The following is a 26,919-nucleotide window of genomic DNA, read 5'->3' on the forward strand; positions in this document are numbered from 1 at the left end:
GGCTGCATCACCTCTGATATGAATAAGGGCTGACTCCCAAAGTAGGAAACATCCCTCCCCCTGCCCCAGACACATTCTCATCCAGGCAGGTGGGAAGTTAGCTAGTCAAAGAAGTGTACAACCCCAGAAGGCTAGCCAAACCTCCAGACACCAGAACCTCAGTACTGAACAACCTACATCAAAGAGGACAGAAGGGACTCATGCCAGCGACAATATGGCTTGAGCAAAGTAAAAGAGGGATACCCTGCACCTGTGGCAATTCTCCTGGAACTGCCTGAGTGAGACTTGTCCTAGGCCATATCTTGGTTACCCCAGACTGAGAGACCCCTGTGGAAGCATGAAGCACCCTCAGACTACCCTGTATTGGCATCACTAGTCTCCTCCAAACTGCAGGTAAAACAACGCTCTGGATCCGAAGAATCTCTTGCCATCGGGCCCTACAAGGGATCGCTCAAGTCCAGATAGTCTAGTGCATTGTGGAAACTGTAGTCCTGCCTTCCACCAAGTTACAGGCAGCTACTGCATTTCCCTCAAACACCGGATGTCGAAGTTACTTTCTGCTCTACTTACCACTGCTAAGGCTTGTTGGTCGCCAGTTCAGCAACCGATCACTTTACTCGCCGCTATCCCTAGAGGGAACGTCATCTGAGCTTCGACCGAGTTCAGCAACTACCTCGTTGTTGGGTTTTTGCATCTTGTTCTCCGGCATTACCATGTCAGCGGTAAAAGCAGCTCCCAGGTTAGCACCAGGGACATCCAACAAGGCACCCGAGTTCCACAGGCAAGGTTAAATTAAATTGACTGTCGGTGCAGTGCTCATTGCCAGAACAGGTTGAGTCTGTAGAGACTCATAGAGGATTATACCACATTTATGGACAGCCTTGATCTTCATGTGAACGAATCATAGACTTATGTGCTTATTTCTGGTGCATGGTCAAATAAACTTCCAGCTTTCCATGCAGAACAATGAAGGGTGAAGGTGACTGAAACATTCTCTTACCTGGGGATACTCTTCGATGGGAAGTTTTCATGGAACAATATGATTTTAAATAGATCACTTTTATTAGTAAAAAGCATAGCGGCAATCTTTAATTTTTACAAAGAAACTGGGGTCTAAGCCCATTCCTGATATTTTAGCTATTTATGCAGCCACAGCTACTGCTATTGCTACTTATGGGGCCGCAATCTGCGGTATGGTGGTCATTGATGTAGGTCAGCGAGTAGGGAATACCTTGTTAGCCTTGCCCCGTAGTTGTCCAAACTTTATATGTCACAGCGAGCTGAGTTTATCATATATATCAGACTCCATCCTGCTCACAACAATTTTACTCTAGCACTCGATTTGGTGGAGGGAGATTGTAACTTTAAACCAAACCTTGTTTAAACCTTGACTTTGCATTAAAAATCCCTTGGTTGCAATGTGCTAGGCTTTCCTTGGAGGATCTGGGTTTTATTCTAATTATTTGAGTCACCTTCTACATGCATGCAAATCCCAAAGGTGAGGCTTAAGGAGATCTTTCTACCAAGGGGTGCTGCAAAGAGGGGGGAGACAAACGGAAACATTACTTTCAGTCTATATCAAGCGTCTCCCCTTCTTAATCAAGGAGCTCAGTCTAATCTAGCTTTTATTCAGAATTCACAGCACCGGATTATCTTGACAAGATTCTGCTTAAACTACACCGTACTGATGCTTGGTTTCCCTGTAAACTCTCACTCTATAAGTGATCTCAGCTTATGCCCCTGTGATGGTGTATCACAGCAGTCAGAGTTACACATTCTATTCTTTTGTACATGTTATATTGTACAGAGGAAAAGATGAATTGTCCTACTTTTGCACACATTCAATTTTAGTCAGTGTCACCCAGCATTACTTTTTATCCAACAGCTTGATGGTCCATTGGTGTGTTATGCAGTAGCGTCAGTCCTCTAGGCTTGTTTGAAGTGTGGGCGATCCTATCAGGATTTTGATACAAATGTCTGAACTGATATGATGACCCATGATAATCATGTCTCACGCTAAGTTTTATATTCATCTCTGTCTTTGCTCTTCTCAAGTGGTGCACTTAATATATATTAACATTATGGAGAAGTGTGGCTCACTGGTTAGAGGCGGCAGACCCGTAAGCAGAGAACGGCCCGGGACCAGGGTTCGATTCCCGACGCGGCAGGGTCGTGGACCAGGGTCAGCGGACTCGATAATTCTCGCCTCGGTGCCTACTCTAGTCAGAAACCACACTCGGCAACTCTGGGCATCAGCTTGCCTCATCTTCACAACGGCCCCCCCAGACCGCCGGGGATGCTTGGTCGCACCTTAGAGATACCCATCAGGGACCATCTCTCAGGGTGAGCCAGGACGGGTTCCCCAGCGGTCAAAGCGTGGAGATACTCCTCCGGGAGTCGATTCCTAGCGCTATATAAACCCACAATTAAATTAAATTAATTAAGGGGTTTACAATTTGTATGGATGTGATCTCATGATAGCCTAGGCACGCTGAAGGGTAGTACTGTTTTATGTTGCTTTTACAAAATGTTTTGATTTAATACCTTGTAAATCCTTTCTAAATTCAAACGCATGTTAAGATATGACAAAATATTAATGTATGAATGTATGAATTTTTTAGAATTGGTTTTAGTAATGCTTATGAACTTATTGCTTTTTAATTGTGTCTTTTTTATGTCTGTACTTTTTACGCTACGGAAACAAAGGGAAATATAGTTCTTTGACTTGACTTGACTTGACTGTCATGGCTTGGTCCTGGGACCTGCATCACCTTTACCCTGCAAGGGTACCACGCAAAACAACCTGCAAGTGACCAACTGTCACTAGTGTTTTTTCCCATTGACCACAATGATAACGTTTCACTGTGTTATTTTGCACTGATTGTATATTGCTTCAAAAATCTACAACGCCAGTTATATGGATGCTAGTCCGTTCATTTTGGTTTCTGAATTAAGATAAAAATACACAGTTTTTTTTAAACAGATGTCAGATTTCTCTCAAGTCGTGGCAATCACTTATTGTTCATGTTGGCACTCTGAAAAATGCTTAACACTACCAGGACTGAGCTAAGGATTTATTAGTGTGAATCCAAGGACCATCTTTGGGGTATCATGATAGTATTACATGGTGAGGCCCAACCCCCACACCACATAATACTCCGCATTCCCACAGTTCTTTCTTTGTAGTAAATTCTTCTGGCCGTTCTCTGGTTATTATTCATGTCAATGCACTTTGTTTACCCCTTGGCCAGTACCCCAGTACGGCGTTCCCCGGTGGCTCACTGTGTGCGGTGTCCTGTGGTAGTTCAGTTCAAGGTTCTGTCTCCTTTTGTTTTGATCATGTCCATCAATTCCAATGCTGTTGTGTATAGATCCCTCACCAATCTTATTGGTTAGGACCCTTCAGACTGCCTTCCCACCTAAAGGGAGCCTATACCTGTCTCTTGCCTCTTTCTAGCTATGTAGTCTTTCCGTTCTTGTGGGGTCCCCTTCAGTTCGGGGTCTTCAGGTTTCATTCACTACCTCTTTTATAGGGTCACTTTTCAGGGCCACCTTCCACATGTTGTGCCCTGCATAGCTCCGTCACCCCACCATGATTTCTATTGGCTTTAACACTTTAATAGGGTGTGCTATTAATAAATCATGTTTGACACCTGGTTTAAATACTGTTGATACTGTTGTCATTCCTGAGCTGAGTAACAGAAAAAGAAGGATTGTAGGCATGTTCTCCTCACTAACCCAGAGGGAATATTTACCATTCAATGTGCTGCAATTGGAAGGAAAATGTGGTCTTACAGGTCAAAGTGAGGGAAATTACATCTCATACACTAGGTCCACTCTTTCAAGGATCTTCCTCACCAGACCTATTCAGATTAATAGTATTGCAAAAGATTTGTTGACCCAAATGGAAGTAACATATGCCATATCTGTCACCCAGAGGTATTATCTTGGAATCATGAGACAACAGTGCTGTGATGCCAAGAAATTAAAAATAATTTCATAAATCCTTCCCCAATTATGTACTATTTCCCACTTTAGTTTCATCTTGTTAGTACATTACAGCATCTGCTTCTGTTGGTCGCTTACACTGTCATTCACATTTCTGTCCACAACATCATACAGCACAGGGCCTGCTCCTGGGCGGTGCGGCCTGTGCCACTGCACCGGGCGCTGACTTGGAGTGGGAGGCCATGTTACCGACACCAGACCCGTTGGCTTTGCAATTGTTTTTTCATTTTCATTAAAGGCATGTCCAATGAGTCAGGAATCTCCCCGGCAGGGACAAAGAAAGGACATATGATTCTCTATCTATCTTAGTTTCATTGATCTGAGGAGCCCAGGCCTAAACAGTGGGAGAGTCAAAAAAAGGCTCTGTAACCCTCTTGTCTCACACACAGAAGATGTTATGCTATAGCCAGGTCTCTCAAGAAATGTCTATGTTTCTGTGAGACATACATTAACACAATATGGCACAATTTCAAGCAAATCAACAGATCCCGTCCTTAATAGGGTACACCTTAATACTAAAAATAAGTTACGTTCATATTTGCATTGCAGAGTTAATGCTTAGTTCTCTGCACATGGACGAAGAATAAAGCAAAGTGCAATCCATTTTTTTTCAGATGGAAGTTAAATGTTTTTGTTTTTCCATCAAATTGGTTGGTGCGGGTTCCCCTACTGGAAACTAAGGCCTGTCACCGGATAGCTACGCATGGCATTGCCTGGGCATGCCATGGGAAGGTGGGGGAGAGGAAAAGAACTAAACCAAAGCCCTGTTGTCCTTCTTTTGGAAGGTCCACAAGACAGCAATGGAGTCCCCCAAATGAGATCAGTCTCCTTGGAAAACCAGTAGGTATGAAGCTGAGTCAGTTAATCTCTAGGTTTGCATCTCGGTCATATACTTTAGGAGCCCCTTTGACAGACTTACCTGTTAAGGGCCGGATGAGTCAGTGGTAATGCGATCACGCGTTAAGAGCTGACATCATGAACCAGTTTAGATGAGATCAGGGGATGGCACTGGTAAGATTTAGGCCGACATCGATGAACTCATGAGTTGTTCATGAGATGGCTACATGCCGACATGGAACATTTTTGATTATCCCATTAGAAAGAATTGATATTTTAAAGGACTGATGATCATGAGCTTGTTGGAAGTTGTTGACATGCTCATAGGATAGCGGTCTGCTCAGGTAAACACATTGATAAGCTTGGGGGAAAGGGGTGGCGTGCCTGTGGAGCAGTGTTCACAAGCTTATGGGATGGCACTGATGTGCTGATGGAGCAATGTAGACAAACGTATGGAAAAGTCTTTAGAAGCTGGTTGGAAGATGCCTATGCAACACATAGGATAGTGTTAGCAAGCTCATAGGACAGCCAATGCGTTTTATTGATCTTTCATGACAGTGTTTACAAGCTCAAAACTCTCAAATTCAGTATTGACAAGTTCACAAGTCTTTGCTAATGAGATCATGGGGCCATTTTGATGAGTTCAGGTGACATTGTTTACATGCTCATGGGATGATGTTGCTCAAGTCCTGCAACAGTAAAGATCAAGTAAGAGAACAGCTTTTTACCTTCGCCCACTTGCTACAAAATAAGCATGGCTTCTAGAAGGAGGTGGGAAGCGATGGAAAAAAACAGACTGCGGTCAGTGGCAGCCACAGCTCACAGCCACCATGTCATCATACTGTTTGAGGACCACATTTTCCTCATCATCGAAGTAGAGCAGGTTGATGGAGTGAAGCTTATCGGGCACACAGCAGGGAGTGTCAATGTCCTTGGAGAGCTTCAGGGCATGGGCAATGGACTGCACTGTGGCATGATTGGTCGCACCCAGTCCTTGCCCCAAAGGAAAGACGCAGGCCCCGCGGCAGTGGTAGGCATTGTATCCTCGCGGGGAGATGATCCACCCCTGCCAGCCAATCTCCTCAAAGTCCACGTAGAGGGGTACCCGCTGGCAGGACGTGTGATGGTGCTGGGCAGACAGCGAAAGGTCCCGTATCTGTCTGATTTTCTTCAGGTCAATGACAGAGGGGACAATGTTCTGATTGGGCTGAAGTTGTGGAAGTTCCACCGGTGCAGGTGGAAAGCCTGGTAGGAAAAGAGCAACAATTAAAGTTTCAAGCACAGTAACCATTTATATTGACTCCCAATGAGTCAGAGAACAAAACAAGGATGAACATTTGACATGGTGACCAATATACTCAACCCCAAGTGTTATGTGCAGTATTGGATAAAAGCACTTGCACTATCAAAGTTACTCTTTAAATTGCCTCCTTCAAAGAGCAGCAGACAAAAGAATGTACAATACCCGAACATTATACACTAAAACAGCTGCTAAAAGTTATGTTATGTTATCTGGATTTGTAGAGCGCTTGGCTGCCCCTGCAACAATCTCTTTTGTTTACACTTCATATGAGCAGCTAAATACAAATTTTGGTTTATTATGTTTGTCTGGTAATGTATCATCTAACAATGTGGTGCATATTTATTTTTGTCATCTGTATTCAATGCAGATTTTGCAAGATCTCAGCGGCTGTTTTTTGGGCCAGCGTTTATTGATTTTCTAATAATAAGATCTTTAGAGAGAAGGAAAGCTCTACAAGATAAAAAAAGGGTTCTTTTTGACTTTTTGGAATGAATCAAAGTAAAGATATGATGGACCAAATCCATGAGTTTTATGAGGATAGGTTTCAGCAGGATGTTACTGATTATTTTCTACCAAGGGTGTTAAGACACAGGAAAATGTGGCCTTGGAGGCATAGAAATCCACCAGTAAAATTCTCCTAGTAAATAGAATTGCTCCTTACGAGATAGCACTGGTGACTCGTAAATCATGTTTTGGCCGTTATGATGATGTGGATTAGAAAATCTTCGATAGAGAAGCAAGAAAAGTATTATGGTTGGGTTGAACTCAGCCATATCTGGAAAATAAAGAATGCCATGCTCTAGAGGGGGGTTCCAGACTTATTAGCTTCTTTTCGTGATGGGAAGATATCAGGAAAGGGCCAACATAAGTCTCTAGAAACACATAAAGATAGATTCACAACAGTGGCTGCCCTTTATTGTGCATACTCAGTATGGCAGGAGAGTTCATGATGAAGACCTGGCAGTAGATGTAACATCATGTGGAGGTTGGCTTTGGTACATTTTTGTTTTCTGGGGGATTATAATTTTACTTTATTGCCAGGTCACTGAAGATTAATATATTTCAAACTAAATTCAAAACTTTCAGATTGCAGATAAAGAGCCGAAGCCTGGAGACTGGAGCCTGTTATTTGGTAACTGGTGAAGAGCAATGCAAAATATGAAAGCACTTTCACCTCACTTAAGAGAGCATAAGTACAAACACTAATCCACAAAGAAGTAAGACAATTGTTATTCACAAACTGCACTTCTAGAGTTACTACAGCTAGAACTGACCCAAAACAGTAGTATATGTACTCCATCTTTGCCTTGGAATACATCCAGCACCACAGACCAAACCTGGCCACTCACAGGTAATGCAACACACTCCCATAGAATATAATGGAGGGAGAGGCTTAAAATTAGGCCTATGTGAGATTTGTGTTATGCTGCCTTAATCTCTCATTATTTTGTTAATTTCATATTAAGCTTCTCACACGAAATTCCTGAAATTACTCTATTAGGCCAGGTCACACATCAAAAATTCAGCGCCAGTTCACTGGAGCATCTTGAAGGATCAGATCTCGAGATGATGCGATTCATGCCGCTTGGGATTTACGTGCTATTTTTTTAGCTTGAAAGGAGTCCTCTTATCCAAAATTGACTTGAAGACACATAAAATATAGTGCCATAAGCAGGTTTTTCATTTTGCATAGTTATGCTGAATTTTACTGACATTTTTCATAAATATGCAAATGCAAATTAAGCAAGTTTGGCACACCCCTATTTAAAAGGACATCATTTAGGAAATAAGCTTAAATCATTCTTTCAGGTTTTAAATTACACACACACTATTAGTAACTTTACACTTTCATATCGTGTTCCAGCAGACTCCACCCCCACTTCTGAAGTTGTAGAGACATGTAAGCCTGCATTTAGTAGTAACTTTACACGCGGAAACTGTAACTAGCGAAAAAGTGTAAATTAACTATTAGGTGCAGTAGTTACTTTACACATGAGTAAATCTACAGGTATACATTTGCCTTTGTGAACAGACACCATAGCAGTGGGTGTCAAGCAGCCCTGTATCCCAATCTGTTTAAGATTAGAAGATTACCAGAGAAAATATCCCTTTTTATATGTACTAGAGGATTGGCAGATACCTAAGTGTATTTATTTTAGTACAGTTTTCTTTAATAGTGTTCATGCTTTTGGTGAGTTCATTTCTTATATTTGGTTCAAAATGTTGACCTTTCTTTTCAGTGTAAAGTTTTTCAAAGTTACCAGCAAGATTGAAATTTACAGTTGCGGTTCTACTTCTCCAAAGAAGGAATGTAAATGTTTTTTTTCACGTGCGACTGCTCGGTAAGAAGATGAAAGAAGTTCATGACATTTGAGATTCTTGCTTTTCAGAACCTTCGGTTTAACTGCTCTCTGGAGCTGGAACACACTTCAAAATGCATTTCTTTTTATGGGACTGTCCTCACTCATACAGTTGACACTGGTTGGAGGAGGCACATGAAAGATTTATGCTTATGATAGCCTTCTTTGTGTCTGCATTATCTTCTAGATATTTTTAGTTCACTTAAGGTTGGAAAATAGTTTATCTCTGCTTCAGCTGCCACACGTGGTGTCACACCCGTAACTCTATTGTAGGAGTCTATGACAAGAGTCCACCTCATGTGTGAAACTCTGTATCAATGGCATGATTCTACTTTAGGTACCACAAGCGTCTTATACAATATTTTATCCCAGGAGTCATTTACAGTATTTAACCTCCTGTGATATTCAACTTTCTACTTGAGGTGACATATAAGGTCCGTGAAGAATGCTGGGCATTCCACCCATGGCACGAGAAGAATCGGAATCCACCTCCATTGCAATAGGTGTCATAAACCGGATTATCCCGATTCAATCTCATGTGTCATCCGCATAATCTATTTACAGATATCATATACCTGGTTCTACCTCGTCGTAAAGTATTACACACAGGAATCCAGCCCAAGTGTAATTTCCTATATTCTACCTCAGGCATTACAAAAATGATTTTGCTCTGAGTGCCTTAGGAGTCTGATGTCAGACACAAAAAATCTGGCTAGGGTGTTGCTCAGAAGATTCTATCTTAGGTGACTTCTTTAGTATTCTAACTTAGGTGCCACATACTTGATTATACCACAGGCATCACATTAATACTTTAAATGGCACTGGGGTAGACTCCTGAATGTGCTACCTGTGATGCTATTTTACTACATTCTACAGAATTTATCACATCGACTTTGTACCCTGGTTCCAATTACAGGATTCTAACTCGGGTGTCACTCAAAGTATTCTACAGCAGGTCTAATATTTATGACTCTGCTTCCGGGGAAATCTACATGACTACCACAGTTGTCTTTTACATCGTTAACATGATTCTAGGCACGTGGCATATACAAGATTGTCTATAAATTTACCTCAGAAGTCAGACACTGAACTCTACATCAGGTGTCAGATGCAAAACTTTACCTCATGTTACACATACACATTTCCTCCTTATGTGTGACACACAATAGTGTACTGCCTGTGTCAAGCCACACCGCATGGTCATACCAATGGCAGAAGCATGCTATACAAATAAATGAAAACCCATAAAGCAACATTGTAGCATGTCCACTGGATTGAAAACTGGAGCATGCATTTGTAGTTGGATGGTCCTGGATTGGGGGTTCATGTGTAAGGGCAGAAATATACTCCAATTGTTAATGTAGGAAAGAGGCATGCAGGTGCCGATGGACTAGGGCACGGCATGCAGACTTATATGGTCACTTTTATGGCTGGGGACAAAGTAATACAATGCTAGACGAGTGAGTATGTTTAGAAGGACTAGAGGGTGGCCAGGGGTATACTGGCAGTATGCAGGCAGGAAATGTTCCAATAAATGTTAGAAAGAAGGGGAACAATTATATTTGAATAGCTATTCAGAATTGGAAGTGGTATGTGCATGTGACAGGCTAAAGAATGACACAGTTTAGTGGTACTGATCTGCTAGAAATTGGATTTTTGGCAGGCTAGGGCATGTGCCAAAGCCAGGCAGAAACCACCACTCTAGTCAAGAAAAGGGAGTTACACTCCTAAAATAACCCCTGCTCACCCCCTTGGTAGCTTGGCACGAGCAGTCAGGCTTATTTTAGAGGCAGTGTGTAAATCATTTGCACATAACCAACAGTAATACAGTGTAAGCACTACAAAAGGACACCACACCAGAAAAATATCCAATATTTTTATATACTTAAGACAAGACCAAACACGATAAAAATCCACAATACAGTACTTCAAAATCTTCAATTATCAAAATATGCTTTAAAATAGATCCTTGATGTCAATAGCTCCGTCCGAGGCTATCACTGCGTCGTGAGCAAACAAATCCAAACAGTTCTGGTTGACCGCGGGCCACCTACATTGTCGAGAAGACCCTCAAACTGTACCTTTTAGACATGCAGGGCGACGATGACCTCTCGTTGAGCTTCCGAAAACATGGCGTCTGCAGACGTCAGTTCCAGAGGTCGGTGCAGGAGTCGTCGGGGGCCCTCGAAGTCACACACGTTGCAGGTCGATCTCCTCTCCGATGGAGTCAGGAGCGCTGGCATCGGCAGGCGTCGTGTGCTACAGTGCGAAGTGCAGTGGTGCGGTGCCCTCAGGTCACGGTGCGACCAGCAGCTCAGTGGCGGCAATAGATGGCGTCGTCGGTGACACCAGGGTCGTGGTGCGAGATGAAGGCGGTGCTCGTCACGGTGCTGGCAGGTCACGGTGCAAGCAGCAGTGTCGTTGTTGCTGAAGCGCTGTCATCGGCTGACGAACTGGAGTTGATGGCGCCAGCGTCGGTAGGCCAAGGCTGCGGTGCAGGATGGGGGCGGCGCATCATGTAACTTTACGAGCAGTGCCCTCGAAACACGGTGCAAGCAGCGGCGTCGATTTCGGCATGGAGCGTCGTCGTCGGAGAGGCCACAGCGTCGTCGTGAAGTGAGGCGGTGCAGGGTGCGGTGCCCACGGGTCGCGGTGCAAGCAGCGGCTCAGTGGCAGTGTCAGCATGCGGCGTCGATGAGACCAGGGTCGCAGTGCGGCATTGCCCTCTGCGGTGCCAACGTGTCACTGTGAAGCGAAGCGTTGCGGAGTGCGGTGCCCACAGACCGCGGTGCGAGCAGCGGTTCGGTGGCGGTGTCAGCAGGCGGCATCGGTGAGACTAGGGTCGCGGTGCCCTCTGCGGTGCCTTCAGGACACGGAGTCAGCAGCGGTGTCATAGATATCGTCGAGTTGCTTTTCCTCTGTTGCAGCACAAAATACACAGTCCCCAGTGCTGCAGGCAGAAGAGCTTGACGTCTTTGTTGTTCCTGAGACTTTGTGAACAGGGGGCAAGCTCTACCTCAAGCCCTTAGAGAAACTCACAAAAGTAGATTGCAGAAAGTTCAGTCCAGTCCTTTCACTGCCCAAGACAGAAGCAGCCACTGCAGGCCAACACAGCAAAGCACACAGCAAAGTGGTAGTCCCTCCTCACAGCTTCTCCAGCTCTTCTTCTTGGCAGTCTTCTTGATCCAAAATGAGTTCTAAAGTTCAGGTGTCGGGCCCCAGTACTTGTATCCAAAAATCTTTTGATCCTCTAGACAGAGCCTAGGCAGAACCAGTTCTACCTTCTCTGGTGTGATTTCCTGGCAGGGGGTGGAGACGGCATTGTCAGAGGCAGACCAGGCCCTTTGAGATGCAAGGAAATCTCCTCCCCTTCCCCCATCGCAGCCCAGGTCTATTTAGCCCTTTCCTTACCCACCTAGACTATCTGGAGCCCCTCCTTCTCCCCAGCCTTCTGTCATCCAAAACCCAGACAAGCAATCCACATTCCTACAGAGGCACACAGGATGACTGAGCAAAAAAATACCTAGTATCTAAAAGTGGTACTTTCAAACACAGAACGTAAAAATTACCTTCAATAAAAGATGCATCTTTAGATTCTGAGTTCAGGCATACTAAATTGTATTTTCCTACCTAGTTCCCAGGGCCAGTTATGTCTATAAGATGTTATAAGCAAACTTCCCATTCTGTCCTATGGGGAACAGGTAGCCTTGCAACAGTGAAAAACGAAATTGGCTGTAATTCACTATCAGGGATGCCACACACACCAGGGCATGTCCTACCTTTCACATACACTGCACGCTACCCACAAGGGTACCTTGGGCCTACATTAGGGGTGACTAACATGTAGAAAATGGAAGGTTTAGGACCTGGCAAGTGGGTGCACTTGCCAAGTCGACATGGCAGTTACAAACTGCGCACAAACTCTGCAATGGCAGGTCTGAGTTACCTTTTTAGGGATACTCACGAGGGTGGCACAATCAGTGCTGCAGGCTCACTAGTAGCATTGGTTGACAGGCCCTGGCACACTCAGTGCACTTTACTAGGGACTAACAAGTAAATCAAATACCCAATCATGGAAACACCAATCCATAACACAATTTACACAGAGAGCATATGCACTTTAGCACTGATTAGCAGTGGTAAAGTGCCCCGAGTCCTAAAACCAACACAGACAAGTCAGGAAAAAATAGGAGGAAGAAGCAAAAAGTTTGGGAATAATCCTGCAAAAAGGGCCATTTCCAACATGATCTCATCCCAGACTGAATGTCACCATATAGAGTAGGTCAGGAATATACTCATGCACCACATATAGGTGTCTTTCCTAGTCGTCGTAAACTGAGGCATCTTTTTAACCCTATGCTTACTTCTCTTTGAAGCAGGCCACAAGCACCTACCAACAATAAGCGACTGAAATTCAGACCTAGAAGACAATTTTTGTGATTATATTGTATTGGGGTTATATAATTCCATAGAAAAGACTGAATACCATCATTAACAGGATTCTATCACCGGTATCATCTGCTTTAGGTGGCACGTACTGATTCTTGCTTGTGTTTCACACTCACATACAGAGGTCTCCCTCAAATGATATAGAAAAGATTCAATGTTAGGTGCCACACAATGGGGTTTATTCAGGAGCAGGAGAAAGAGTTTCACCCCTCCTGGAATATATACACTTCTGCAGCACTCGTCGCCAGCAAAACCTTATCTATGATGTCACCAAGGATTGTTCACCAACCGTAAAACAGAACATTCTATTTCTGCTGGTGTAAAAAGGCTGTATCTCAGGTGCCCCAAGCATACAGGCACCAAACATTTCTTAGGAAACTCACTGGCTGGAAGGATGGGCAGTACTCGTAGGCTAACTACTCCACAGTTGCGGGGGGTGCAGGTATAACAGTCGTACTGAAATACACTAAGATGGTAAAGAACTTAAGGTACACACAAAGGTTGATACAAAAATAGTAAATATATATTAACTAGTTACGGCTAAAACTAGTTAGTAAAAACTGCAGAAAAAACTATACTGGGCATTTATAATAAAAGTTTGACATCTTGTAATTAAGCCTGTGTTGTGCACTCTGCTCCGTTTGTGGAGTTTGTAGGGTATTTTGCACTCCGCGCTCCACGGAACTCGCAGAACTAGAAATCCCAACGCTAGACCACTTCCCAGCGAGATTTCTCAAAGCAGGCGGTCGCGGATGGTTACTACCCCTCGTGTTGAGAAACCTTCCGTTTCTGTTGAGGCAGCAGCTGCTCGAGTAGAACTTTTACTCGAGCAGCAGGAAGAAGCAGAACCCTCTTGCACTGTGCGGGATGCCGTTTGTGCTGATTTTACAACATGGGACAAACACCCGGCGCTAAAAATCAGTGCAAACAGCACGAGGTAACCCACTCTGCCGCTCGCGGAACTCCCCATAGCTTGGCAGAGTTTTTTTGTCAGTTCGCTGAGTTCCACTTAGAATAACTCCACAAACTCCACCCAGGCGGGCTCATAATGCTGAAAGGTCACAATATTGAACTGCCACAATTATGTTCAGTCCTGGAGTGCTTGCAGATAACTGTAGTCCTAAATAAGCAACAACTTACAGTCTTAGGATGCTGTTAGATTATAGTTTTGAGTTTTACAAGTCACAATCTTGATGCACCGCTAGTTCATAATTTTGAACCGACCGGTCACTGTCCTTCCGCTTTAACAGGTTACAATTTTTACTTGACGACAAACCACTACGTGTGCTGGCAGTTCAAGCAATTGGTGTTCTGACAGCCAGAGGCTTGGCAAGCTGACAGGTCGCTTGTTTGTGGTGTTACCAGTTTACACCCAGGCAACGCTGACAGTCCACAGTCCTGGGAATGCTGAATGGTCCCAGTGACCATGGAGGGTTGCAGAGTTCTGACAGGCCACAGATTAGGAGGGCAGACTACGAGACTCTTGAAATGTAAACAGTGATTTTATAAGGCAACTAGATTACAAATGTTGATTGCTAAAAACTCACAATAGTCATGTTTTGACCTTATCCATTTTCCCGACCAAGCCTTAACAAAAAAGACCCAAAATAGCATACATGGATACTTTGACAGTACCCTTGTGGCTCTGTACCTGGCTCTGGTGGGGGGCTGGTGGCCCGTCGCCTCCCATCATCGCTGAAGAGCACAAGGAATGGTGAAGTCCTTCTCCCCTTCCCGGGGGTGCTCCGGGAGAAACTCATGAAGTGGTTATCCAGGGAGTTGCCTGATGGCAGGGTGGATATGATCAGGAACCCATAGTTGGGGCTGTCGTTCTGGAGCCACCTGGAAACCTTTTCAGAGAAGGAGAATAGCATGAGTAGCTGGTCAAATGGCTGCTGGTGGAAGTAGACTGGGCTGGAGCAGGGTGTGGTCACAAATTACCAGTAACAGATACTAATTTGGGTACAAGAATGTACTATTTCATTCTCATGTCTACATATCGATAAGCACAACAGAACCACTGCTTCTAGTCTTTCTAGATGAGGAGAGCAACATGGAAAGCTAAGCTTGTTGCATGAGAACATGTCATTGCATAGGTCCTGAGCACGTCAACTGCATGTAGTATCAAAGTATAATGTACGTCAAGCACTACACATACGTTTAATGAGTGCAATTATTGTGATTTGTTAGGTTTGCACCATTTTTAATATGTAGGACATGTCCTACAAGTAAAAGCAAAATGTCTCATTATATGTGGATTGTAAGAATGGAGACAGGTGAGATCTAGGTATCTGGGAGTTAACTTCCTTAGAAGATCCACCATTTCCCCTAGGATTGAGGATGTGCCATAGTAATAACACTGTCTTGGGATAGAAATGTTCTTTCTCCTGAGCAGACACTTTGGTAGGTGTTGAGAATAGGGTACCATGCAACGCATGGGACTGTTCAAAGGCTGTGGTGAATATGATTCTAGGACCGAGTTTATCGAATTAGCAGTGAGTGCAGAAGTGAGAGATATTATACTGAGTGGGGAGAACTCAGAGTAGGAAAGATCTTCTCCGGCCTTCTCATAGACATGCATCAACAGGAAGAAGACTCACCACCTGAGTGACGTTGAACACCTCCCACCCCTGCGAGTGCAACGGTAGGAGTCTAGATGAGATGAGGTTCCCTCTCCAAGGCTTGACACGACTGTCCAGTAGTTCGTAGACATCCGCCTGAAACAGAGTACGTTAGACTCAACGTTCTTGATAAACTTTGAAAGGGATGCTTCTAATATTCAGTTCTTTGGTTTTTGTTCTTGAATAGGCACATTTATATCACAAAGACTTGACACCCGGTCCCAATGGAGAAACTAAGATTACATATTATGGTGACTGTTATCACATTTATCATGAAGCTATGCCCAACGCAGAGCTTTTCGACACGTGGAAGCCAGCAGTCTGTCTCACACTTACACTCACCTAAACTAGCAATCCATGATACAGAAACATGCAGCCTGCTCTCTACCAGTGTACTAGTTCTACCAGTCTGAAGCAAAAGTGGTAAGTGCAGGTAAATGACAGCCTCTGCAGAAATGGGGCATTTTGTACTTGAAGTACTTTTACTTGGATTCATATGTAGGAATCATTTTTGCATATATTTTTCTTTAGGGGGTATATTTGCTCAGATCTAGTCTGCAGAAGTTGAGTGTTTGCTCAGATATTTATTTTAAGTGGACATCTTTGCCCAGATAGCTCTGCAACAAGACATCTTTCACTAATCCTTGTAATTGGAATTTGAACTTGGATTCCTCTTTAGAAGAGGTATTTTTCCTCAGATTAATGTGTTTTTGCACAAGGTGTGCACTGGTTGTGGATATGTTTAACAAGACACCTATACAGCAGATACCTTTAGTGAACTAATTCTGTACAGGAGGGATATGCAATTTGCATGTCTCCTTCAGAGGGATAATGTCTGACACCTCTCTAGTGGGCATCATTCTTCAAGTTCTATATGGGAGGACAACTTTGCTCAGTAACTTTATCCAAGACATTTATTAAGATTTTAATTTTAAAAATAATGACGAAGAAAGAATTCAAAATTAAAGACTTATGAAGCAACAATAAGCATTAAGCTAATAATCATTAGCTTTATTGCAAAATAATGCAACACTTGAGACATAGTAACTGCAAACTTATTATGTGTTCAAGTGTTCATACTTGTGCTCATTTTCAAAGATATTAAAAATATATATTCAAACTCAATGTATGTATAATATGTCAATTGAAATGAATATATTAACTTTTGATAATGATAAGAAGTAGAAAGTGTATAAATGACGAGACATGGTAGAGGCAGCCAAGATGTTGATAAACCAGTTGAAAGCAGGAAAGATACCTAGACCTGATGGCTTTATTGCAAGTTTCGCAACATGCTGTTCCCCGCTTGCTGGATCTCTTTGTTGAGGCTGGAACCGAGGAGCAGTACCCCCAGACCTGAATCTTGCCACTGTATTGGTGATTCATAAGTCGGAAAGACCACCCAAGAAATGTGCCTCCTAAAGACCCACATCGCTCATTAATAAGGAGCTAAAGATTTTTGCTAAGGTTCTTGCCCGTGGGGGTGCTAGCAAGCCCGGCCGCAAAATGCCCACCTTAGGGACGCAGTGCCAGTCGGAAAGACAATCAGGCATTCATCTGGCATTTATTGGAGGCATTGTGGCTGGACTGACAGTGCCTCAGTTTCTGGGGCTTTGCCACTCTGTTGAAGCCTGCTTCTGGCAAGGAGGGAAAGATGTGCTCCATTCATCGCCCCCGGGAAACCCACAAAACACAGGTTATTTCACCTTGTTTGTTTTCGGCTTCCTTGGCCCTGGTTTTGAGACATTTAGTGGGTGGGACCATTTGACACAATGGGTATTTAAGTGTAGCTACATCGACCTATGGTTTCAAAACCTGACCTTCTGCCTCGTAAACCCGTTTGGCCAAGTTGCAGCCTGTTGCAGCCATCCACACCCATTCCCTGAGTGGACTGTCAGTGTGGGCAGGAGGCCTGGAGGGGTCCACCCCTATTATATAGGGGGCCAGAGCATGGCAGGGTGGACTGATGCAACGACAAGGCTGAACGTGGCCTCAGGGGTGAGTAGTGCGCTGTTCCACTCTGAGCAGGCCTCCTGCTGAGACAGCACCTTACAATTTGGGAACTGCTGGCTGCAGTGGGCCTGCTTGTGCCCCCTATGATTGGTTTTCAGGGTCAGGCGTGCCCCGTGGGTGAAGATCTGCTTCTGTAACCCACCTTTGATCTACAGTACTCCACACTTTTTGCCAGTGATATGGATGACCGTAGCCTGCTTGAGTACGATGTATAGAGATGCCTGACTGGATTTACCTGTATCCTCTTGTGGGACACACTTAGGGAGTGGAGAAGCCCTGTGGCTGCCAAAGAGCGATTTGTGTGCCTAGCACCCCCCGGTTAGTGGCACGCCTCTCTTTCGATTACTTATGTGGCTCACCTACACTATGGGGAAAACCAACAATAAGCAATCCAAGTTGACCTTCAAATCATGCAGAATGACACGTACGACTGAATTACCCCCTGAGGACCAAGTGCTGGGCCCTCAGGACAGCAGTGGGCTTGCCCCGGAGCTAGACATCCGCTCCATGTTTCTATATCTCAAGTAGAGCCTAAACTCCATCGACACGAAAATAGACCTGCTTGCTGACCGATTCAAACCCCTGAAGGAGAAAGTTGACAGGTACAAAGAGCGAATAGACCAACTTGAATGTCGCATGTCCGATGCTGAGGATGCCCACTCCTCGGCCGTGGAGCACCTACTCCAGATGGAGAAGGTACTCAATTTTATATGCAACAAGAATGAGGACCTAGAAGCACATTCACAACGAAATAATCTGCGAATTCTTGAAGTCTCCAAGTCAACAGTAATGGATCGCATGAAGGACTATATGGAAGTGATGCTCTGAAGACTCTTTGGAGATGCCCTTTCCCCTATGTTCATCGTTGAGGGCAAATAGATCACTTGGTCAGAGACCGACCCCTGGCGCTCCTACATGCCCGATCATCGCTAAGCCCTTAAATGATTGAGATAGGGATTCTATACTGCGTTTGGCAAATGAACATTCGGACCATCCAATATCAGGGCAATGAGATCACCTACTTTCCATACTTCTCCTTAGCCATGCAGGCTGCTTGGCGGGACTTCCTTCCAGTGAAATGCATGTTACAGAAGATGGACAAAAAAGTACTCTATGTCTTACCCAGCCAAACTCCGCATACACCACTCCAAGAAAACCAATTACTTCACTGACCCCAAGGCTGCTGCTGCCTCCCCCTCACTGCCCATGAGATTAGGTCGTGGTCACCTCAGCTACAATGACTGACAGAACATCTCCACTTTGCGTTTATATAACAATGGCATGCCATGATGCTGGAAATGGTGGCCTCCCTCAATAACTCTTTTCTTCGCTGGGAGCCAGTGGGTTTCCAGTGGTTTCCATCCTGTCCAGCCGCCCACCTAGGACGCCCAGGGTACTGGTTCTGGTCTTGCCCCCGCCAGCTTGATCTTTCTTTTCCACCACCCAGCACACAATGTGCCAGGAGAGTGTTGGGCCTACTGGTTGCCCCCCTCCCCCCCGCATGATTCCCCTCTTGCTGTTTTTGCCTGTATATGGTGTTTTGAATAGTGGGTGGCATGGCAATGCTTGGTCTGACTGGGTGGCCTAAGTGGGAGGTGGGTTGTTGGTTGGGGCATTGTTTCTAATGTACAGTTTATATTTGTTTTTCCCCCTCTTTTATAGCCACTCAGCATTGGATTTTCACCTCTTCTACTGATTTTACCTGATCGCCCATTAGCACCTCATAATTTACTCTTCTTAAATGGCCTCTGTGAAATGCTTGACTTTAAACATTAGGGGTCGTAATTACTGAGGTAAAGCACTTCATGTCGTTGTATATCTACAAAGCCACAACATTAACATCGGCCTGTTGCAGAAGCTTCATCTGATGGACTTGACACAGACGTTCTTGACGACGAAGTGGATTGCAGAGCAACATATGGCCTGCTATTCAAACTATACTCGGGGCATTGTGGCGTTGCTCCGTAAGGGCCTCTCTTGGCACACAAGTTGGGTACTTTGCACAAACAGGGTTGCGATGTTATCCTGGCAGGTATTTTATGATGTTATTCCTAGACATTGGTGTCTGTGTATGGCCCTAACACAGATGACTCCCTTTCCTTTGTTGAGGTCTGGTGGCTGGCTGCATCGATGGACCCGGGGTCAGTGCTCTAGGGCGGTGATTCCAACGTGGTCCTTGATGCTAGTATGGAAAGGTCCAGTGATTCACAACACCCACACCCTCATGCTGCTGCACAATTGTGTACCATAATGACAGATAATAGCCTCATTTATATTTGGCATTCACGCCATGCACAAAGCACAAAAGGCACATGCATATGGTCCTCACATAACACCTGATCCAGAATTGACTACTGGCTGGTCACCATGGACGTCCTGGGCTACTGATATTCTGCATCTCCCAAGCAAACTGTCCGACCATGCCCCGCTCCTTTTGGAGTTCACCCCTCTTATGTACATTTTGTGTGCGTTCTCTTACCAACTTCCCCCAGGAGTGCTGCACAATCAGGTGTTTTCCGAAGTGCAGTACGAACAGTCATTATTGAGTATTTTGAATATAGCTTGCAGTCTTTTTCCTCTACATCCATATTATGGGAAGCCTTTAAGGTGGTTATCCGTGGGATGTACTTTGCTAAGCAGGCGGGAGTTCTGAAAATGATACGAGGGGAATTGACAACTTGGGTTAGAGATGCATGCCCTGGATCTCCACTACCTCAAATCCTGTGATGTGGACACCTTGGCATCCATCTGCAGCAACCTCCTGGAATATGAGGAAGCAGCACTTCAGGAAATGCACTATTTGGGAAGGGAGACCCATGCCCGGGCTATGGCCAGGGTAATAGGGCAGGTAAGACTCTTGCTGGACTGCTGTGCAAGACCAGGGAGAGCAACTATGTTGTGGAACTCCCAGACAATAAACTTACCGGCTATGCAGACGCAGACTCCATACAGTGTCTTATGGTCTCCTTTTATTCTGACTTGTACTTTCCTCTCAGCCACTGCCCCCTCTGACCCCTCACCTTATTTAGATACAAAACAACTACTGTGGCTAGAAGAAGGCCTCTGCCTTTTTCTCAACTAACCATTTACAGTAGAGAAAATACTCCAGATCATCGGAAGCCTACCAGGGGATAAAGCCCAAGGCCTTGACAACCTTGCTGTTGCCTTTTACAAAGAAAATGCTCCCTTACTTGACCCCATTTCCTAAATATGTATGAGAAGTCCATAACAAGCAGACTTCTTCCTCTCGGCCTCCGTGAAGCTCTTATAGTTACTATACTGAAACCCAATAAAAATCCGCAGCTCTGTAACTCATATAGGCCTCTCTCTATGATAAATATTGACAACAAAATCTTAGCTTAGCTGATCGCCTCGTGTCTCCTCCCTCTTTGCCAAACATAATCCGGCCTGATCAGTCAGGCTTCGTACCTAGCCTCTCAAAAATTCATAACCGTATCACATTTTTTGCTCTTCTACACACGATTGAACCCAACCTCTGTGCTGCTTCAGTGTTCTTAGATGCCACCAAGGCATTTGACTCACTTGAATGGCCCTACCTTTTTCACATTTTAACTCGTCTCGGGATCAGTGACAAAATCTTATGGCTGATTTGACTACTTTACGGGTAGCCCATCACACGCCTGAGAATCAATAGAGCGATTTCCACTTCTTTTGCATGATCATGCAACACTGTGCCCAGTACAGACAGCTCTGTACTGGGCACGGTGTCAGTGAGAAACCATATACATACAGTGGCTTCCACAGTTTGGGTGTGGAATGAGCTGCAGTGGAGGGCACAGCTTACTTACCTATTCGCCCCATTGGTTCCGATTTTGGGTCATCCCTTGTTTCCCATGTCAGCCGACATGGAAGCTCATGCACAGCTTCATCAGATGCAGTTGACATTCTTCTTTATGGTATATCAGGAGCGTACGTTTGTAACCCCCCCAGCAAGTATTTCGAGACCTAGTCACCTCCTTTTGGACACCCTGACCTACTATCCCATCCGAGCGTCCCTGTCCCTACGAGCCCTTTGATGACACTTTCCCTGCAGCACCTGCAACATTCCCTGTTTTGGAAACAATCTTACCAACTCGCCCCTCGTAGATTAGTCATGAGTCTTTACACTGGTATGCATGAGATCACACTGCTTCACACACCGTCAGCTCAACAAACCTGGTCTGATTACCTAAATATCAATTAGTGATGAACAATAAAAATACTGCTTCTCTCAGTCCAAATCCCTCTGCCCGAATTACAGGCTAACTTAATACATTTCAAATACTTACAAAGAATGTATCACACACCAGCGCAGATGCTTCAGATGGGCTTGGCGACAGCGAAGACTGCTGACTTCCTACACACATGGGAATGCCCTGATGTCAGGAGTTTTTCTGATATTTTGTGTTCCACTGGCCATTCCCCTCAGTGCTTACCCCACGTTGTGAAGATAGGCTATATCAAGGAGGTCCCCCCAGAGATGCACAGATTGACAACAATGATGCTGCTGTTGGCCAAACGCAGGGTGGCGATCCATTGGGGTAGACGGCCGGCACCTAGTAGAGACATGTGGCTCCAAGATTCCACCTATTGCAGACAGCAACTTAACACATATTGGGACTTGATGCCTTCACGGTCTTGCTCAAGGGACATATGGTCACCTCTAGTAATATTCCTCAGACTTTAGTGCCAGAAAGATGATTCAGCTGAAGACCCCTGGGATCTTTATTCACCTGAAAACTATCTTGAGTGACCTTCTTCATAAACAGCCCTAATAACTCACACTACTAATGGTGAGGTGTTTCAATCACGCCTGCTGTCAGACTAGTTACTATGATGTTGGACACCACTGTCTATGTCGATGATGAACTCTGCTGAGTGACCAGTTTATTCCATCCTCCCCCCTTCCTACCCTCTTCCCCCACTCCCGCTGCATTCCATTTACCTTGATCTTGTACGCTTCTGATTTTTCTGAACCTTGGAAGCATACCGCCTTGTTGTTGTAGTTTGGTTTCATACTGTAAATTCCAATAAATATAAAAATGTCAAAAGAAGAGGTTCTTGCCAGTAAGCTCCCTCAGGTACTCCTGTCTCTTGTGCATCCAGACCAATGCAGATTCATAACATAAACACAAGGGATACTATAAGTCTATAATAAGCTCAATATTGTATGTCAATTGTGAAAGGGAGCATGCATGGACTAGTGTCTGATCAACAAGACTAAGAAGAAAGTGTGAGAACCATTCCCGCACTATTTCCCATGGCCAAGTGATGGCAGAATATTCAATCAATCAATCAATCATATCATTTATATAGCGCACTACTCACCCAGAGGGTCTCAAGGCGCTAGGGGAGGGGGGTCCGCTACTGTTCGAACAGCCAGGTCTTGAGTTGCTTCCTGAAGGCGAGGTGGTCCTGGGTCAGGCGGAGGTGGGTCGGGAGGGAGTTCCAAGTCTTGGCGGCGAGGTAGGAGAAGGACCGTCCCCCTGTGGTGGCTCTTCGGATGCGGGGGACGGCGGCGAGGGCGTGGCTGGTCGATCGAAGCTGGCGTTTGGGAGCGTAGAAGTTGAGGCGGCTGTTGAGGTATCCTGGGCCTTGGTTGTGTAGGGCTTTGTGTGCGTGGGTGAGGAGGCGGAAGGTGATTCTCTTGTTGACCGGGAGCCAGTGCAGGTCTCTCAGGTGTCCGGAGATGTGGCTGCGACGGGGGATGTCCAGGATGAGTCGTGCTGAGGCGTTCTGGATCCGCTGGAGTCTTTTCTGGAGTTTGGCGGTGGTTCCGGCGTAGAGGGAGTTGCCGTGGTCCAGACGGCTGGTGACGAGGGCCTGGGTGACCGTCTTCCTGGTCTCGGTGGGGATCCACCGGAAGATCTTACGTAGCATGCGCAGGATGTTGAAGCACGACGAGGAGACGGCGTTGACTTGTCTGGTCATGGAGAGGGAGGAGTCCAGGATGAAGCCCAGGTTGCGTGCGTGGTCTGTTGGTTTGGGTGCGCTGCCTAGGGCGGGGGGCCACCAGGAGTCGTCCCAGGCGGAGGGTGAGGATCCCAGGATGAGGACTTCCGTCTTGTCCGAGTTCAGCTTCAGGCGGCTGTTCTTCATCCATTCGGCTACCTCTTTCCTCCCTTCGTGAAGGTTGGCTCTGGCGGTGGTGGGGTCGTTGGTGAGGGAGAGGATCAGCTGGGTGTCGTCGGCGTAGGAGATGATGTTGAGGTTGTGCTGGCGTGCGATGTTAGCGAGGGGGCTCATGTAGACGTTGAAGAGGGTTGGACTGAGCGAGGAGCCTTGAGGGACGCCGCAGATGACTTCGGTGGCTTCTGATCTGAACAGGGAGAGGCGGACTCTCTGTGTCCATCCGGCGAGGAAGGAGGTGATCCACTCTAGTGCCTTCTCCTGGATTCCGACGTTGCTGAGGCGCTGCACTAGTGTACGGTGGCAGACAGTGTCGAAGGCCGCGGAGAGGTCCAGGAGGATGAGGGCCGCCGTTTCTCCGTTGTCGAGCAGGGCTCGGATGTCATCGGTGGCTGCGATCAGGGCGGTCTCGGTGCTGTGGTTGGCCCGGAAGCCAGACTGCGAGAGGTCGAGGGATCCGTTCGTCTCGAGGAAGGCGGCCAGCTGCTTGTTGACGGTCTTCTCGATGACTTTTGCAGGGAACGGGAGCAGCGAGATGGGGCGGTAGTTCTTGAGGTCGGTGGGGTCGGCTGAAGGCTTCTTTAGTAGAGCGCTGAGTTCGGCGTGCTTCCAGCTCTCCGGGAAGGTGGCGGTGGCGAAGGAGGTGTTGATGATGTCCCGCAGGTGGGGTGCGATGACAGCGTCGGCCTTGTTGAAGATGTGGTGAGGGCAGGGGTCGGTCGGAGATCCGGAGTGGATGGAGTTCATCGTGCGGACGGTGTCTTCGGTGCTGATCGGGGTCCAGGCGCGGAGGGTGGTGGTGGGGGGCGGTGGTTCGGTCGTGGCATGCGTCGGTTGAGTGCTGAAGCTGTTGTGTATGTCCGCGATCTTGTTGTGGAAGTGGGAGGCGAGGGAGTTGCAGAGGTCTTGCGAAGGGGTGATGTTGTTGTTTCCGGCGTTGGGGTTGGAGAGCTCTTTAACGATGTTGAAGAGTTCCTTGCTGTTGTGTGCGTTGTTGTCCAGTCGTTCCTTGAATGCAGTTTTCTTGGTGGCGTGGATCAGTTGGTGGTGTTTTCGGGTGGCGAGCTTGAGGGCAGTCATGTTGTCTGGTGTTGGGTCTCTGCGCCAGGCTCGCTCGAGGGCTCGGCAGTTCTTCTTGGAGCTCTTGAGTTCGTCGGTGAACCATGGGGCTCTCTTGCTGCAGGGTTTGCTGGGCGGGGTCCTCAGGGGGGCGAGGTCGTCTGCGCAGTCGCTGATCCACTTCGTGAGGTTGGTGGCCGCTTGGCTGGGGTTCGTTGCGCTGGTGGGTGGGTTCTTGCTCAGGGAGGTCGCGAGCTGGTCGGTTGTGATCTTGTTCCAGCTTCTGCGTGCAACCTGTTGCTGGTGGTGGTGAGTCGTGGTCCTTCTGAAGCTGAAGTGGACGCAGCTGTGGTCCGTCCAGTGGAGTCCGGTGGCGTGGCTGAAGGCGATGTCCTTGCTGGATGAGAAGATGGGGTCGAGTGTGTGTCCGGCGTAGTGGGTGGGGGTGGTCACCAGCTGCTTGAGTCCGAGGTTTGCAAGGTTGTCCAGCAGGGTGGTGGTGTTGCGGTCGTTGTTGTTCTCCAGGTGGAAGTTGAGGTCCCCGAGGAGGATGTAGTCAGCGGAGAGGAGGGCGTGCGGGCTGATGAAGTCGGCGATGTCTTCGCTGAATTGTGTACGTGGTCCCGGGGGTCTGTAGATGAGGGTGCCTCTTAGGGTGGTCTTGGGGTTGATGTGGACCTGGAAGTGCAGGTGCTCGGCGGGTGCGAGGGTGTCGTCGGTGTTGGTCGTGATGCGGATGGTGTTCTTGTGGATGATGGCGATGCCTCCTCCAGTCTGGTTGATGCGGTCCCTCCGGATGATCTTGTAGCCGTCTGGGATGGCGATGGCGATGTCGGGCGCTGAGGAGGCGTTCATCCAGGTTTCCGTGAGGAAGGCGACGTCTGGGGCTGTGGTGTCGAGCAGGTTCCAGAGCTCGACGGCGTGTCTGTGGACGGAGCGGTTGTTGAGCAGGATGCACTTTAGGTGGTTGCTGCTGTTGCCCGTCTTGGTCTTAGTCGGTGCTGGAGTAGTGCAGGTCCGGATGCAGGTGTACTTGCAGGAGTGGCAGCAGAAGGGTCCATGAGTGCGTCTCGGGGTGGCTCGATAGCATCCCGGGAATCGGCCGGTGTTGAGTGCGTAGAGTTCGGTGGCGTCGTAGGTCCGGCGGGTGGGCTGGTGTCTGCGGGAGCCAGGGGTCCTGGCACTGGGCGCGGTCCAGGCACGGACGGGCGCAGACGGGCTTACCTTTGGCGCGCCTTTGGCGCTCATCTGGTGCTCCCGCTGCGCGCGTCCGCTGCGCACGTCTGCTGCGCGCGTCCGCTGCGCGCGTCTGCTGCGTGCGTCCGCTGCGCGGTCGCTCTGGGGGCGTCATAAGTAAGGAGCCTGGGAGGGCGGGTCAGCTGGGCGGCGATTGGGCTGGTGGTGGGCGGGTCCGCAGGGGGCAGCGGCGGGAACTCTGGGCGGCGGGCACTCCGAGCATAGCAGCAGGGGGGTGATCCGGGTGGCCCAGCGACGGCTGGGTCGCGCTTTCAGCAGGCAGGAGGCAGGCAGGAGACAGCGGCAGGCGTGGGAGGCAGGAGGGGTGACCAGGCCTCGTCGAAGGCGCAGTGGTCACTCCTGTGTCTCCCCCGTGTGCCCCTTAAGTAAGGAGCCTGGGAGGGCGGGTCAGCTGGGCGGCGAATGGGCTGGTGGTGGGCGGGTCCGCAGGGGGCAGCGGCGGGAACCCTGGGCGGCGGGCACTCCGAGCGTGGCAGCAGGGGGGTGATCCGGGCGGCCCAGCGGCGGCTGGGTCGCGCTTTCAGCAGGCAGGAGGCAGGCGGGAGACAGCGGCAGGCGTGGGAGGCAGGAGGGGTGACCAGGCCTCGTCGAAATGCGCCCCGACCGGTCTTATAGTCACTAATACACCGAGGCTGTTTCTTACAGATGAGACCTTTCTTAAAGATTGGTCACTCATTGCGTGGCGCTGCACCCGGGACTGGATCATTCTGATCATCACCACTGCCAAAAGGGTGGCTGATGCCATCCTCGTGGAGATCCAGGTCCTTGAGGGTCAAATCAAAGCCACACTCACCAATAAACAATTCCAAAAACAACTGGATGAGTCCAATAAAACAAATAAGGAATATAGAGACTCCATTATTTTTACCAAAATCGAAAAATT

The 26,919-nt window shown here is 47.1% G+C and overlaps 1 protein-coding gene across 1 annotated transcript in view; it reads right to left on the bottom strand.

Annotated features, from left to right (window-relative positions):
* Positions 1 to 5,365: 5,365 nt before the first annotated feature.
* LOC144752493 (uncharacterized) overlaps positions 5,366 to 26,919 on the bottom strand; it is a 100,961-nt gene continuing 79,407 nt past the window's right edge. The window contains exons 5-7 of the mRNA XM_078640405.1: positions 15,558 to 15,674; positions 14,609 to 14,807; positions 5,366 to 6,090 (exon numbers count right to left, since the gene is read on the bottom strand). Of these exons, the coding sequence (XP_078496531.1) occupies positions 5,648 to 6,090; positions 14,609 to 14,807; positions 15,558 to 15,674 (759 nt within the window). The 3' untranslated portion in view covers positions 5,366 to 5,647. The remainder of the gene's footprint in view (positions 6,091 to 14,608; positions 14,808 to 15,557; positions 15,675 to 26,919) is intronic.

Source organism: Lissotriton helveticus, chromosome 5_1 (assembly GCF_964261635.1).
Source record: "Lissotriton helveticus chromosome 5_1, aLisHel1.1, whole genome shotgun sequence".
Taxonomy (NCBI): domain Eukaryota; kingdom Metazoa; phylum Chordata; class Amphibia; order Caudata; family Salamandridae; genus Lissotriton; species Lissotriton helveticus.